General features: G+C 45.0%; 2 gene segments (V, D, J or C); one reads left to right on the top strand and one right to left on the bottom strand.

Moving 5' to 3' along the window:
* Window positions 1-522: 522 nt before the first annotated feature.
* LOC129860092 (immunoglobulin kappa variable 1-39-like) lies at window positions 523-1,093 on the bottom strand. The segment is given in 2 exon segments: window positions 523-848; window positions 1,012-1,093. Coding segments are annotated over 2 exon segments (378 nt in total).
* A 386-nt stretch (window positions 1,094-1,479) lies between these two features.
* Window positions 1,480-2,992, top strand: LOC129860091 (Ig lambda-2 chain C region-like). The segment is given in 3 exon segments: window positions 1,480-1,488; window positions 1,982-2,087; window positions 2,491-2,992. Coding segments are annotated over 3 exon segments (435 nt in total).
* The last annotated feature ends 11,920 nt before the right edge of the window (window positions 2,993-14,912 follow it).

Genomic DNA, 14,912 nt, shown 5'->3' with positions numbered 1-14,912 from the left:
ACCTGTGACTGACATCTAACCTCTGACTTTGATCTTTGACCTCCTCTGGTCTAGCGCTGGTGTCGTGTTAAGGATGGGGGAACATCTGGGGAGTGTACTGTTCTATTCTGGGGGAGGGGACATGGAAATCTAAGTTTCTGTTTCACAGGGCTCTCTCTCTGTCACATACAGTTCTGCATTTACACACCCAATACTGCTCCACGGAAGTTGCCAGCTGTGTGTGTCTGGTTGGTCAACCAAGCATTGAGGCACACCAACCTTTTTGCTTCACGCATGATTATATGTTGACATGATATGGATTATTCATCTTCAATGGGACTATTTCACCTCCATCTTTCTGATAAGGAGGATATTTGTAGACATGGAAGGTTGGGAGGGTTATGAAACTAGTTTGTAACCATTATTTCTGAGTTAGTAAAAAGGTTATACTTGGTGATGTCATATAACAAGACCATTAGTTCTGTGTTCAGTGGACCAGTGATGTGTGTCATTTCGAGGAGGAGGTTTTTGTACGGCTCTAAATCACTGTGTGAACACATTACCACTGTGGAAACTCTTACAGTAGTAAACTGCTGCATCTTCAGCCTGGACTCCACTGATGGTCAGAGTGAAGTCACTCTCAGACCCACTGCCACTGAATCTAGCAGGAATCCCACCTTGCAGTTTCTTTGCATATCTTATAAGGAGTTTAGGAGCTTCTCCAGGTCTCTGTTGATACCAGAATGCACCCTCATCTCCATCACTGTATTTGTACACTTTAGGGTTGGTTCTACAGGTCAGAGTGACGGGGTCTCCTGGAGAAAATGTCACTACAGGAGACTGAGTCACAGTCACCTGACCTCTGGATCCTGAAGAGGAAAAATATTAATTAATCAACGAGTATAAATAAGATAATTTATATTTGATAACATTTTATGCAGGGACATTTATTAATTGAGATCCATTTCAATGATTATACAAGGCACTCAGCAATATATATTTTTCCATTGTAAGAGTTATAAAACAACAGACCTTTGAGGCAGCAGCAGACCAGTGTCCAGATGAAGATGGTGATCAGAGTCATGGTTGTCGTGGTTTCTGTTGTGTTGAAGGACAGATCTCAGCCCTGCAGTCTGAAACTCACAGGGTTATAAACACTCCCAGAGAACTGAAGCATGAGCTGCCAATGCAAATCACCTGCTCTATGGAAATACCCTTCCTCAGGACAGATGATGAAACTGTTAATGCAACACAATAATAATATTAAACATGGAAGGAAATAGCTGACCTAAATCTCTGGAAGGACTTGGCCATAGTATTTAGTTACATGTAAGTGTTTTCATTCAATAATACTGTATTACTATTCTATATTGCTGCCTTCTTGTACTTAGTGAGTTTGTCAGAGATATTACACCTCTCCAACATTTATATTTTATAGTCAGGGGGGAAATCAGCTGAAATAAAAAACCTAAAACATCAAAGTAAATTAATTTGAAAGTTATGTCCTACGTATATATTGTCACGATCGTCATAATGAGGCAGAGTGGACCAAGGTGCAGCGTGATAGAAAGACATCTTCTTTATTATGAAGACGAAACAAACGAACAAAAACAACAAACAGACGACCGTGAAGCTATTCAAACAAATAGTGCTGACACTAAACACTACACATAGACAATTACCCACAAAAGCCTACTGCCTATGGCTGCCTTAAATATGGCTCCCAATCAGAGACAATGAATGACAGCTGTCTCTGATTGAGAACCATTCAGGCAACCATAGACTTACCTAGACACCTACACTCAACACAAACCCATACACTCTACCAAAACCCCCTATACCATACAACCACCCAAGACGAGACAACTATACACAAACATCCCCCCTGTCACACCCTGACCTAACCAAAATATTACAGAAAACAAAGCTAACTAAGGCCAGGGCGTGACATATATAGTATTTTTGACAGACAATCTGGTAGGGTTGAATGTGTGTTGTGTAGAGAGTTACTGGTGTGTGTAAAGTGCAGGAGGTTTTTGTACGGCTGTTCAATGAGTCTGTATCATTGTGGTACACTTTCGGTGGAGGTACCAAACTCATCGTTGACTGTAAGTACAAGAGATTTATCCTTTTTATAATACATTCAGTTGAACATTTATAAAGTCACAAAGTCATAATTGAGAAATAGTTATAGATTTGAATGTTTATTTTATTTTATTCCAATTATTTGTGATGTTTCCACCTACTTCCACCTACTTTTCTTTCTGTACAGTACTTTAACACATCCCTGATTGTAGTGTGTGGTCACGCTTCATAGATGTTATTGGAGGGAAGTAAAAATAGTGTGTAATATATATTTATAGATAACCTGGCATTTTTACAGACTATTTTATACAATACAAATAACATATTTGTTTTCTTCATATTAAAGTTGTTGAAAGTTCTTCAAGGTTCCTGTCCAGTTTAACCCTTACATGTCATCTCTCCTTTCCCCCTCATCTTCTCTTCTAGTGGGTGTGGTACGTCCCTCCCTGACCGTCCTACTTCCCTCCAGTGAGGAGCAGGACCAGGGGAATGTGGCCCTAGTGTGCCTGGCCAACAGGGGCTTCCCGGAGGGCTGGAAGCTGGGTTGGAGGCTGGGGGCCGGGGGGGCCTTGCAGGGCAGCCAGAGCCTGGAGGTCCTGGAGAAGGACGGTCACTACAGCTGGAGCAGCAGCCTCACCCTCCCCACTGACCAGTGGAGGATGGCTGGCTCAGTCACCTGTGAGGCCACCCTAAAGGACCAGGCCCCCGTCACTCACACACTGGAGCCACACCACTGCTCCCAGTAGACACCCTGTACACAGAGAACACCTATCTGTCATTCTATCATTCTAAATATCTATCTAGAACTTCAGCTCTGGTCATCAATCTGGGATTCTGCATCTTTAAATCTGTACCAGTGTTTTATTGCTTTTACTTTTAGATTGGAGATGTTAAGAAAATAAAATACTTTGTATTAATGTCAAACAAGGTGTCCCTGATTTGTATTTTAAAATAAATGGAAGTGAATATCTGTGAACTAAAGACTAAACTGCTCTGTAACAAAATAAACATTAGAAGGTTGGTAGGGGGTGAGTGAGGGTGGGTAGTGGGTAGAACCCCTTGGGACAGTGAATATCGGGTGACAGGAGCAGAACCACTATTATAGACATGGGAGGCTCAACAACTATGCAAAACAACACTCTATAGGCTGCTGGGTGTGTGAAACAGAGAAAGGGAAGGAGAGACAGAGACAGAGAGAAAAAGAGAGAGAGACAGACAGACAGAGAGAGAGATCAAGAGAGAGACAGACAGACAGAGAGAGAGAGAGAGAGAGAGAGAGAGAGAGAGAGAGAGAGAGAGGGAGAGAAAGAGAGAAGAGAGAGAGAGAGAGAGCGAGGGAGAGAAAGAGAGAAGAGAGAGAGAGAGAGAGAGAGAGAGAGAGAGGGAGGGAGAGAGAGGGAGTAATCATTATCCCCAGAGCTGAGTCCTGCTGGCTGTAATACAAGGCTTCATTGTACTTCTTTGAAGGAACACATCTTTCTAACACAATCACACACACACACAATCACACACACACACACACATACACACACACACACACACACACACACACACACACACACACACACACACACACACACACACACACACACACACACACACAGTATTCTACTTTCCAGCAGGTGGTTTGAGTTTACATGTTGGCTTGATCTCTCTGAGCTGAACCCACCTGTGTGTGTGGGTGCGTGCGTGTGGGGACCAAAAGTTGCCACAAGGATAGTAAAATAAGGAAAATCTCCCACATGGGGACATTTCCCATATGGGAGAATTCTGTTGCTCTAATGTTAATGTCCGGGATCCAAGACTAGACCAATGGAGACAGGTGATGCTTACTGGAGCCTTACTGTCTACAGTAAATAAATGGCTCTGATATTTTCAGCTTGATGGCGCCCTCTTGTTTTAAAATGTCATCATGCTGAAGATTAGTTCAGACAGAGCATAAAAAGTTATTTGTCAAACAGTAGCAGGGTCAGGCTGTTGGTAGAATTACAGACTGAGCCTGCAAACTGTTTATTGCTTCACATGAACTGTCAGTATGCCCACGGTCCATTTAAAAATGCAATCAATTCACAGCAATGCGATGCCTCAAATCAGTTGATGATTGGACTTGACAAGTACTAGTATTGCATCATATAATAGCACTCTCAGCTTTCCAAGAAGACAACAATTTCAACATTTATGGTCTTGTTTACATATATTTTAGAGGCTATTTATGCAGAACATTTGTATAAAACCTGTATAAACAGTATTTATGATTATATGACAATATCTTAGGTTGACAGAAATTCTATTACACAATTTCCAATATATCACATTCCTTACTTGTATTTTCCTGCATAAGTAAAACCAGATTATGCCTCTACTATCATTACAGTTTTTCTCAGTCGCTTTGGTGCATTTTTCACATCATCCCTAACATGTGCAAAATAAGAAGTGCATTTCTCAGAACAATTTGTACAAACTGCAATATACAATAGATACGTTTCTAAAGCTAGTCAGTCACTAAAAACCCTTAGTACATCTCTCAAAGTAAATATTCATGCCAATGATCATGTCAGTGTCATCAGAATGATAAGTCATTGGGTCATTGTTCACGAACAAGGTCGTCAAAATGTTTAGGCATGTTGTCAATGTAACTGTGTACTTTGACAGTATTACCTGATGTAAACTTAGGCTACAGTTTGGATGACAGTTACTGTATTGAAAATGCACAAGGCTGCACTTCTATGGCATATATCAATTTCAACAGTACTATTTACATATTACTGTATGTGGGTTATTGATTGAAAGAGACTGGACAACCCAAGGGGCACAAAGGAACAAAAAACTAAATTAGAAAGAAACACAGGAAACCACCCCTAAGGCACAACTTTGCCCGCAGCACTGTTGTGCGGTCTCTACACATCCAGACGTTCCTGTCTGTCGGCCCACATATTCTCATCCACATCGGATATTTTCCCTTCCAATGCAACGTGGAAAGAATCTTTTGGAATGCCTTATCCATCCTCTGCAGGCGTCTACTGTGATGTCCTCACATGCTGCATCCATTGCAGCCAGCAGGGTCATCTGTGTGTGTGGCTGACGATCGTACACCTTCCACCTCCATGCTGAAAAGAACTCCTCAATTGGGTTAAGGAATGGTGAATAAGGTGGGAGGAATTCTATGAGTATCCTCGGGTGGGTCACAAACCATTGCCTTATGATGTTTGTTTGATGGAAACTCACATTATCACAAATGACCACATACTTTGGCAAATCCTCTCTAAAGAGACCCCTCTCATCATCAGGGATGAGAGCCCTGTAGAGAGTCTCTAAAAAGTTGAGTAGATGCTGGGTGTTGTATGGCCTTATAAGGGGGATATGGGTTAGGACACCATGCTCCGAAATAGCAGCACACATGCTGATATTTCCTCCCAGTTGGCCTGGCAAATCGACAGTAGCTCTGTGACCGATGATATTCCGACCCCGCCTTCTGCATTTGGTCAGGTTGAAGCCAGCCTCATCCACGTATACAAAGTTGTGAGAGGGTTCACTTGATTCCAACTCCATTATACGCTATATCCCAGAACACACAGTTGAATTTGTTTTGGTAAGGAAGAGTGACTTAAAATGTACAAATATTGCATGTTCCTTCCACAGCAATGGAAATGTGTGCAGTTTATGCTTACTGTACTATGTATCACTATAAAATGTTGCTGTAAAGTAGTTACATAGATATATGTTTTACCTGTACATGTGTAACAGGGTTGGTTATGTTTCCACTTGCCTCTAAAGAAATGTTTATTTGATGTTCAAGCATTCTTATTGGTTAGTTCAATTCTGATGACAATAAGGGGTGTTGTGATTGGCCCCACTTGCAGATAGGGGGAGATCGCAAACGTCAGGTCTTCCCAGTATGAAAATGTGATGCAAGGGGTAGGTCACGTTCTGAATACTGTTTTCTATTTTCTATTTTACAATGTGTACAAGTTTGCTGTACGTTACTGATTTTATACATGTGTGGGTATATGGTACCTGTTAGGGATTGAGGGGCTTTCTGGGATGTGCTTTGGCATATGATTGCTGTAAATAATTGTGTTAGCTAGCATACACCGATGTCATGGTCACATAAGCCACGGCTAACACAGTTGTCTTCATGCTACAGATTTTGTCATCGACAGCCATCAACACTGTTAAGCCCTGCACAACTAACGTGCTGTTTCCCATTTAACAACAGGTATTTATACATGTTATATTTTGTATTGTATTTTTGTATTTTGTTCGCCCAGTATGAAAATGTGATGCAAGGGATTTTGTCATCGACAGCCATCAACACTGTTAAGCCCTGCACAACTAACGTGCTGTTTCCCATTTAACAACAGCAGAAATAAATGATGCTCAACTGGGACCACTGGCCGAAGTTATTTATTATTATAAAACACAACGCATGGAGAGTACACTATACATCTGTTACACTGGTGCCGTGACCCGGATTCTTGTCTTCGCCGGACGTCACGTGGAGGGATCGGAGACCCGGCTTCAAGAAGTACTGTGGTTGCTGATACACGTCTAAAGCCTAGGTTTTGCATTCTGCGCAAGTGGAGTTCTCAGGAAGCTCCTGGTAGCATGAGTGAGTGGGGAATATAATATACTGTTTATTAGTTGTATGTGTTGATGTTATGATTATTTAGTGATGTAATTGGGCTGTTACGCTAGTGACCTTCGTAAGCCAATTAACGTGAGGGTGATGCCATTTTCTACCACACGGTGGCGACAACTATTAAGGCGTTTCTTGTTACTTTTCTGTGTTGATTCTTGGTCTTGTTAGACAACTACTACTGAACTTTTATTTTGAGTGCATTATGTTCAAGCTGATTTTATAGAAGTGTTCATATTGATTGTGATAATTTTCATATTTTTTGGGGGGGACTTGATATTTACAACAACAACAAAACAAAACAAATTATTATTATTTTTTAATTTATTTTAAAAATGGAAAGTTTTGGGAGAGGTAGGGGAGTTTTCATGTTTAACCCTTCACTGCCAGTGGGTAGGGGGGCAGCTATTTCTCCAGTTACTTCCACACCTCTGGCCAGGCCAACTACGCAGGCAAGTGTGCACCTTCCACATGATTTAGAGCTACCTCAACTCAGTGCATTCGAGCCAGTTTCACCTAATCCTAGGAAGGAGGATGTGTCTATGGATTTCCTGGCGGACATTGTTAAGCAGATAGGTTACTCCATAGGTGAAAATATTGCCTCTTGTTTGGAATCAAAGGCTATGGGAGATGGGGTGGGACAGAAGGTTGATTATGTTGGTGGTACCAAGGTTGGGGCCAGCTCTAGTCTAAATGTAGTGGTGGAAAATGATGTCAGGGAACCAGTGTGTTTCAGGGGGGATGGTTCAGAGGAATGCACAGTGCATGAGTGGGAGGAGACCATGTTAGTGTACATGCAGAAGAAGGGCTATGGTGGGCAGGAGAGGTCAGATGAAGTTTTGGGTAAGCTGAAAGGGCGGGCACGTGACGTGGTAAGAGTAAGCCTACGCAGTAACCCAGTTGACTTAAGCCAGGGCCCTAGACCGGTTTTTGACATTCTGAAGCATCACTTTAGCGACACAATCAACTCTGACATGCCCCTAGCTGATGTTTATTCTACGTTGCCAATGGAAGGTGAGACTCCGTTTGATTACTGGATCAGACTGAACAGAGCCATAGAGGTGGCAGAGGACTGTTTGAAGAGGCAGAACAAGGAGCTAGACAATCCATCACGTGTTCTGACTGTCATGTTCATCAAGCACTGTCCGAACCCAGAGCTGTCATTGATATTCATGTGCAAACCATTGCATGAGTGGACGGCTGCGGAGGTCCATGACAGGCTGGAGGAGTACCAGAGGAAGTGTAAGGCTCCAAGTCCCTTGCGGCTGGCCCCACTGGTCACCACACTGACGCAGGAAGTAAGTAGGCCAGTGTCGGCTGTTGCAAACTGTCCGGACCCCTTGCAGCAGCCCACAAATAACTCATCCGAGGCATTGGATCGTGTGATGGGCATGCTTGAACGGGTCTTGGAGCAGAGGCCTCAGCAACCTGTAGGCGGCTATAATAACCGTTTCCAGAGGAGGCCCAGAAGGGAGAACCCGCCTTTGCAATGCAAAGTGTGTGGGGATGCGAATCACAGCACAATGGATCATTGTTATTCTAACCACCTATGCTTCCTCTGTTATGCAGCTGGGCACACACGTCGGGAATGTAATTCCCGTCGCTCCATCAAACGGCAACACGACACAGCGGCAGGAAAACTAGCTGGCCCGCACTGGGTGGGGGGAAGTGCTGGGCCTTGTGAGGTGCCCCAATTCGATAGTGTTGTAGATTTAGAGTCAATATATTCAAGTGTTTGTGATGAAATCAAGTCGAACGAAAAAGTCATTATGCAAAATACACAGAGTGCTCCACAACGATGAACTCTTCTATACTAGTGTGTTACTGGGGGATGTTATAGAGGTGAGCGCTATGATTGACAGCGGTTCTATGGCATGCACATTGAGCTCTACAGTGGTGCCACGCCTTGAGAAAGCAGGTGTGCTCAAGAGTGGCTCCCTCAGTCCGACTGAAGTGGTGTTGGTTGGCTGCGGGGGGTTGAAGACCAAGCCTGTAGGTGTGTGTGAATTGAATCTGTCTGTGTATGGCAGCAATGTCTCTGTCCCTGTTCTAGTAGTGGATGGCCAACGTGATGAGCTCATCCTAGGCAGCAACGTGATAAAACACCTCATCAGGGAGCTGAAGACGACCGGTGACTTCTGGGAGAAGATGTCATCATCTGAACACAATGGAGATGACAAACTGTTCCGTCTGCTGGCTAATGTAGAGAGATGGAAAGGGACCGAAGTGCCGGAAAGAGTGGGCACGGTAAGGCTGAAGCGGGCGGTCACATTGGAGCCCATGCAGGAACATTTAGTCTGGGGCCGGTTGTGTACGCCTCAAAATGTATCTGCGGGCAGTGCTGTCGTTATTGAGCCTACGAGGGCACGCTCAAGACCAAAAAACATTCTAGTGGGGAGAACTGTAGCGACATTGTGGAGCGATGGCTGGGTCCCTGTCAAAGTTATCAATCCCTCACCAAAGCCAGTAACAGTGAGACGCAATGCCAAGATAGCGGATGTTTTTCCTTGCATGGCATTAGAGGACTTTGACACTGACTACATAGATGGGCCCACTGTCGAACCGGTCCCCCTGGTGCAGCAGGTACACAAAATGGATGACAATCAAGACTTTGACAATGGTAGTGGAGATAGCTTGACCGTTGACAGTGCTGTAAAACCGCACAGAGTGACAAGTGAGGTGTTGCATGAGTTAGGGCTAAGTGACATTGACATTGAGTCCACTCAGTTGTCGCAACAGTGTAAGGCCCGGCTAGTTCAGCTAATAGCCCGCTACGAGTGTATCTTCTCCCGGAACAAACTAGACTGCGGGAAGGCTACTGGATATGTCCATCGCATCAGACTCAGTGACACTAAGCCTTTCAGGCTACCTTACCGTAGGCTCTCCCCTAACCATTATGACAAGCTCAGGCAGGCCTTGGATGAAATGGAAGAGCGAGAGATAATCAGGAAATCCAGCAGTGAGTATGCCTCCCCGCTCGTGCTGGTCTGGAAGAAGTCTGGCGATCTGAGACTGTGTACAGACTTCCGATGGCTCAATGCTCGCACCGTAAAGGATGCTCACCCTCTACCTCACCAAGCTGATGCTCTGGCGGCCCTGGGTGGCAATGCCTTCTTCTCTACAATGGATTTGACCTCAGGCTACTACAATGTGGAGGTGCATGAAGACGACAAGAAGTTTACAGCCTTCACTTCTCCTTTTGGGTTATATGAATATAACCGTCTTCCACAAGGACTGTGCAATAGCCCAGCTACATTCATGAGGATGATGTTGAGCATTTTTGGGGATCAACATTTTTCTAGCCTTCTATGCTACCTGGACGATGTGCTGGTTTTTGCCCCGACTGAAGAACTTGGATTGCAACGCTTGGAGTCAGTTTTTGAGCGTCTGAAGGCCCATAATCTGAAATTGGCTCCAAAGAAATGCCATTTCATGAAGAGGTCAGTGCGGTTCTTGGGGCATGTCATCAGTGAAGGAGGTGTGGCCACAGACCCGGAAAAAGTGAAGGCTATTGCAGGGATGACAGAGAAGGATCTCATGGAGGATAACACGGACGTGCCCTCCCAGGGGAAGATTCGGTCCTTTCTCGGAATGATAGTCTATTACCAGCAGTTCATTGAGGGGTGCTCCACCATCGCTAAGCCGCTGCATGGGCTGACAACTGGGACGAAGGCACCACGCCATGGGAAAGGAAAGGAAAAAAAAAGAATAAATAGGAAACTCACAGCAGCAGACTGGACTGGTGAGTGCAAACAGGCCTTTAGTCAGTTGAAACAAGCTCTCCTCGATCAGGTCATGCTAGCCCACCCTGATTTTAGTAGACCTTTCTTGCTGTCTGTAGACGCATCTAGTAATGGATTAGGTGCTGTCCTCTCCCAAGTGCCAGAGGATGGGTCTGCAGCCAGGCCCGTAGCATTCGCTAGCAAATCTCTTACTTATGCACAGTCAAAGTATCCTGCCCATAGGTTAGAGTTTTTTGCTTTACGCTGGGCAGTCTGTGAGAAGTTTAGTCATTGGCTAAGGGGCAAGCCTTTTACTGTATGGACAGACAACAACCCATTAACATACATCCTGTCCAAGCCCAAATTGGACGCCTGTGAACAGAGATGGGTTGCTAAACTCGCTCCATTCGAGTTTGACATAAAGTACATCCCCGGTCCCAAAAATGTCATTGCTGATGCACTCAGTAGACAGCCATTTGTGCAGCCGAGCGCTCTCCACCGCATCACAAGGGTTCCATACAAGGCCTTGCTGGAAGAAGCTGCGGGAGTACATGCTGAGAAGGTGCAAGATGTGTTCCGCTGGTCGAACCACCCATTCGACCTCGAAAGCTGCTCACCGTCAATTGAGGCCTGTGAAATTGTCATGGACTGCCAAACTACCTCCTACCCTTCTCCTGGTTCTCTGTCAAAGGAAGCGGTGTCAGCAATCCTGAGGTCGCAAGAGGAGGCTGGTCTACAGAACTGTGCGCTGCTACTGCCTCAGCTCACTCAGTCATTGGTGCCATCTGAGATGTCAGATGTGAGAGTGCTGTCCCGTGACGACCTGATATCAAAGCAGCGCCAGGATGATGCACTCGCCAGAGTTGTCTTCTACGTGGACAGGGGCCGTAGACCTTCTAGGAGGGAACGTGGCCATGAACCAATCGAGGCTCTGCGGATTCTGAAGACCTGGGAGAAGCTCACTCTGAAAATGGGTGTACTATATCGCGTTACCAAAAGTTTGCTGTCAAAGAGGAAGACGTACCAGTATGTAGTACCCACCTCAATGAGGGCGACAGTTTTGAAGGGTGTCCACGATGAAGCCGGTCATCAGGGGCAACAGCGGACGTTGTACTTGACGAGACAGAGGTTCTTCTGGCATGGTCTGGAGTCGGATGTGAGAGAGTATGTCAAGACCTGCAAGAGGTGTGTGTTCAGTAAGGCCCCCGAGCCAGAGGCCAGAGCTCCACTGGAGAACATCATCACAACTGAGCCCCTCGAGTTGGTGTGTGTGGACTTCTGGTCTGCTGAAGACTCCAACAACAAGTCCTTGGATGTTCTGGTCGTCACTGATCATTTTACTAAGATGGCCCATGCCTTCTTGTGTCCGAACCAATCAGCTAAAGCAGTGGCCCTTCAGCTGTGGAACAACATCTTCTGTGTGTATGGTTTTCCTCGTCGTATCCATTCCGACCAAGGGGCCAACTTTGAAAGTAAATTGATTGCTGAGTTGTTGAGTGCTGCAGGAGTCCAGAAGTCGCACACAACTCCCTACCATCCGATGGGGAACGGGGGAGTCGAAAGGTTCAATAGAACGCTGGGAAACATGATCAGGGCTTTACCTACGAGAGCGAAGCACAGGTGGCCCCAGAAGCTGAAGTCGTTGACCTTCGCCTACAACTGTACAGTCCATGAAACCACGGGCCACGCCCCTTTCCAGTTGATGTTTGGGAGAACCCCACGTCTGCCTGTCGACATGATGTTTGGTACGGTGCTACAAGACTCGAATGTTGTAGACTATGATGAGTACGTCAAGTCCCTGACGAGAGACCTGAGGGAGGCCATGGAGACTGTACAGTTGTCGGCAACCAAACAGCTGAAGAGGCATGCGGGCCTCTACAACAGGAAGATCAGAGGAGCTCCAGTGGAGGTCGGTGATCGGGTGCTGCTGGCGAATAAGGGTGAACGTGGAAAGAGGAAGCTGGCGGATCGCTGGGAGAACAACCTCTATATTGTTACGGAGAAGAATAGTGACATCCACATCTTCAAGATACAGAACATGTCGACTGGCCAGGAGAAAACGGTACACCGTAATCTGATAATGCCTGTAAACTTCTTGCCTCTCCCTGACACTGCCTTAGAGACATCTAATACGGGAGACCGTGAGGATCCGAGTGAGGAGATGGAGGACTCATCCATGAATGATATACCAGAAATGGACGTTGGTGAGAGGACTAGTGTGTGGGTATCAGAACAGACCTCGGAGGAAACACAGTCGGAGCCCTCTGAAAAAGAGACCCCAGATGTGCTGGAAGATGGGCCACTGGCGAGGGACCCTCAGAACTCACCACATTCTGAGGGTGCCACTGGTGGCACAAGCATGTCAGAGCTAACCTTTGGTGAAGAAATGTCCGAACCCTCTGAGAAAGAAAGACATTCTGAAGATGCCACTGGTGGCACAAGTTCCAGCAACAGTCACAGAACCCTTGACCTTGACTACCCATCGACTGTGGACAGTGACCCACCAATGGTGGTTGTAGTTGAACAGGTTAAACGTAATGATAACTCTGTTAGGACTGTCAGGTCAGGGGCTGGTCGAGTTAGGAAACGCCCAGTGAGACTCATTGAGACTATGCAGACACAGAGGGTTTTTCATACAGAATTCATTAGAGTACCTGTGTGGGTGTAGGATTAGAATCCAAGTCTGTAGCCACAATTTTTTTTTTTTACTTTTAACGTTCAAGAGACCCTATAGAGGTAATGGGTCAGGGGTCATGTAGGCCAAGGTTTTTCTGTCTGAGGTTCTTATTGTCACTGAGTGTACTGAACATGTAACAGGCATGTTTTCCTACGGGGTCTTTGAATTCCCCTAATTCTCTTTAGAGAATAGTCTTTGCACTGGAATATTTGGTGACATATGTATTGCAAGGTATTGCATACCTCATTTAGTTTCTTTGTAGTATGCAAGTGTAATTCAGCAGGGGAGAATGTAACAGGGTTGGTTATGTTTCCACTTGCCTCTAAAGAAATGTGTATTTGATGTTCAAGCATTCTTATTGGTTAGTTCAATTCTGATGACAATAAGGGGTGTTGTGATTGGCCCCACTTGCAGATAGGGGGAGATCGCGAACGTCAGGTCTTCCCAGTATGAAAATGTGATGCAAGGGGTAGGTCACGTTCTGAATACTGTTTTCTATTTTCTATTTTACAATGTGTACAAGTTTGCTGTACGTTACTGATTTTATACATGTGTGGGTATATGGTACCTGTTAGGGATTGAGGGGCTTTCTGGGATGTGCTTTGGCATATGATTGCTGTAAATAATTGTGTTAGCTAGCATACACCGATGTCATGGTCACATAAGCCACGGCTAACACAGTTGTCTTCATGCTACAGGTTTTGTCATCGACAGCCATCAACATTGTTAAGCCCTGCACAACTAACGTGCTGTTTCCCATTTAACAACAGGTATTTATACATGTTATATTTTGTATTGTATTTTTGTATTTTGTTCGCCCAGTATGAAAATGTGATGCAAGGGATTTTGCCATCGACAGCCATCAACACTGTTAAGCCCTGCACAACTAACGTGCTGTTTCCCATTTAACAACAGCAGAAATAAATGATGCTCAACTGGGACCACTGGCCGAAGTTATTTATTATTATAAAACACAACGCATGGAGAGTACACTATACATCTGTTACACATGCTGGTACCGTAGCTCCTTAACTCTGTCCTCATTCCTTTGGAATGGTACATGGTACAGCTATTTCATACTCATCTGGTTTCTATGCAGCACCCTGTCGATGGTTGAGATGCTAACCGTATGGATGTTTTCAAAGACATCGTTGTCTTCCATAAATGGTCCTTTGTATTTCCCTGAGTCTCATGGCATTGTTTGCTCGGACCATGGTGCAAATAGCCTCCTCCTGTTGAGGTGTGAAAAGGCGTCCTCTGCCACCGGTTTGAGGTAATCTTGCAGTCCTATGTGGGGAAAAATGCAGTGATGCATCGCACACTTTCACAGACAAAAACTATGCGAACACACATTTTACTGTAAAACATACAGGTGGGTGCATGTAAGTTGCAGTATGTATCTGTATAGAGTATATTTCTGTATGCTGTGAAATAGAAGTGGACTACTGTAATATGAAGCATTGTAGGAAGTATACAGTATACTGCTTATATACAGTAACAGTGCACTGTACATTGGTGGACATACCTGTTCTCTCTTCGAAACGTTTGAACTAATGAGGACATGGTTGATCTCCCAATATTCGGCTGCACCCTTCGACCCGCCCCAGCCATTGTAAGGCCATGATTGACAACATGGTCTACAATAGTGGCCCTTATGTCATCAGATGTGCGCCTATGTCCTCTTCTGCCTCTTCCTCTGTTTTGCCTTCCACCACACATCTTTGCTCCTCTTCTTCCTCCTCTTGGCTGTTGACCCTGTTCATTTCCTAGTCCATCCATTATTGGAAAATTGCAACTCTGTGTTATGGTCTGT

This window comes from Salvelinus fontinalis, chromosome 7, assembly GCF_029448725.1.
Source record: "Salvelinus fontinalis isolate EN_2023a chromosome 7, ASM2944872v1, whole genome shotgun sequence".
In the NCBI taxonomy this organism is placed as follows: Eukaryota; Metazoa; Chordata; class Actinopteri; order Salmoniformes; family Salmonidae; genus Salvelinus; species Salvelinus fontinalis.
The sequence above is the reverse complement of the archived record's forward strand: the minus strand, read 5'-3'. Positions and strand labels throughout refer to the sequence as shown.